General features: G+C 45.4%; 1 protein-coding gene across 1 annotated transcript in view; it reads right to left on the reverse strand.

Moving 5' to 3' along the window:
• Positions 1-2,169, reverse strand: part of MARCHF10 (membrane associated ring-CH-type finger 10) — an 84,574-nt gene that overhangs the window by 18,186 nt on the left and 64,219 nt on the right. The window contains exon 7 of the mRNA XM_007456750.1: positions 61-170. Within this exon, the coding sequence (XP_007456812.1) occupies positions 61-170 (110 nt within the window). The remainder of the gene's footprint in view (positions 1-60; positions 171-2,169) is intronic.

A 2,169-nucleotide genomic window follows, 5' to 3' on the forward strand; every position in this document is an offset into this window, starting at 1 on the left:
GCCTTGTGCCTCTACCTGACTCTAGCCTGTGGACCCAGAGCGGGTGTGAGCAGCTCTTACCCGGGACTTCTGGTGCTTCTGGTAGAACTCGGTCACATTAAAATCATCCAGGTCGACCAGCAGGCTTTGTTTACACATCTCACAGGTCTTCACGGTGCCAAGATCTGCTCCTTAAATTAAAGAGTTTTGTTACACGTAACCCTTTCGGTGTTGACATTTTGCGAGCGAATTCATGTGTGTGTTAGGAATTCTGCGTTTCAGTGGCCTTCTTTTTTAAAGTCGGTCAGTTTTCTTTTCTTCAGGTTCAAGGTAGAAAATGACCTTGAACCTGAGATCCAAAAAATTTCCTTTGTCATCATTTTCATTATTATGCAAGCTTCCTGTGAGTGAAATTCCCAGGAATTTCACCTGTTTTAAATAACAGGTCTTGCTTTCTGTTTAAATATAAACATATTGGTTCATAAAATTAGAATTACTACATGGAGGCTGAGAGTCGGTAACACAAGTGTTTGCCAGAAGAGTGAATATTGTGTCTATGTTACTGTTGTTTTTCCTGGCAGATCTAACACTGGTCCAGGCAAATAAATTAGTAAGGACCGAATTGGTGGCAGAAGCTATCCTCGATCTGTGGCTTAAAAATCTGTCTTTACTCCTGCCCAGGTGACTTGCCACCTGAGAAGAGTGAGGGACCTCGGGGCCATGTGTGGGCAACTGGTATGGCAGTATCTGGGGCCAATGCTTGAGCCTGAGTTCAGCCTCATTTGGGAAAAGAAACAGGAGAAGCCTTTCTTTGTTGCTGGTTTGTTGTTTTTTTTTTTAACGTGAATTCTAGATCAGCACTTTTTCCTCCGCTTATCCTATTCCCCAATGCAAAAGTGGAAGATGCAGATCTGTGGCTGTTATGTCTAAGCAAGCGTGTTGCCATATGCCCTTTCCCCCTGGTGTAGGTGCTGCATTTTGGCTAATGATGTACTGGTGTTTATTTTATGCATTAGAAAACAGAGGGCTGGGAATTCCTTGGCTGCGCAGCGGTTAGGACTCTGCACTTCCACTGCAGGGGGCCCCCGGGTTCAATCCCTGGTTGGGAACTAAGATTCCACAAGCCAAGAGGTGCAGCCAAAAAAAAAAAAGAAAAGAAAAGAAAAGAAAACAGAGGACTAATCAGTTACTTGAATTTATTTGGTAAAGATAGGGTTTTATACCCCAGTTCTATTTTTCCCCACTGGGGATACAAAGAAGCAGTAAATAATAGAGAATTTCAAAAGACAAAGATGGGGCTTCCCTGGTGGCGCAGTGGTTGAGAGTCCGCCTGCGGATGCAGGGGACATGGGTTCGTGCCCCGGTCCGGGAAGATCCCACATGCCACGGAGCAGCTGGGCCCGTGAGCCATGGCCGCTGAGCCTGCGCGTCATGAGCCTGTGCTCCGCAACGGGAGAGGCCACGACAGTGAGAGGCCCGCGTACCGCAAAAAAAAAAAAAAGACAAGGATGAACAGTGATCCCTTATCTGCATTTTGTTGACTTGATTTTTTTTTTTTTAAAGCATCATTCTATAATACTTAAGGCTGCGGAAGGTCCCATGTGTCCTCCAATCTAATCCTGCCAGATCACACCCAGACCAGCATTAGCATTTACAAGCATTTAGCAGTACTTTCATCACACATCTCATGAGTAATTTTTTCTGTGCTGGATGTTTAATTAGGCCAAATTTCTCGTAAGATAAAGCATTGCACAGCATAGTCATTAGTGGCTGAGATCCACTTGTTCTTTGCTCTCTGAAGGGCTGGGTACCCTGCTCACTGTGTGGAGATGCATTTAAGTAGCTCGGGCAGTGGGCGCTCCTACATTTCTCCTGCAGACGTGCAGAAAGGGCCTCAGGGAGGAGACAGTTAATGGGATCATCCTGTGTGTTCATTGCCTGATTAAATGGTGTGCTGTGCTTGGTGAGGGCGTGTGGTTACACGCCACGGAGACAGGGTCAAGTTCTAGGTCTCCTGGACTGTCTGGCACGGTGATAACCAAGGAGAAGAACATGGAGGAGGAGCGAAACAGCACCTGGCTCTGGGGTAAAAAGTTTCCAGAGAGGGGAGTCTAAAAGCCTTAGGTCTTTTTGAAGCTAAGTGTTCTTTGCATTGGCATCCTATTTTTTTTTTTTTTTTTTTTTTTTTTT

Source organism: Lipotes vexillifer, unplaced genomic scaffold (assembly GCF_000442215.2).
Source record: "Lipotes vexillifer unplaced genomic scaffold, Lipotes_vexillifer_v1.1 scaffold299, whole genome shotgun sequence".
Classification (NCBI taxonomy): Eukaryota; Metazoa; Chordata; class Mammalia; order Artiodactyla; family Lipotidae; genus Lipotes; species Lipotes vexillifer.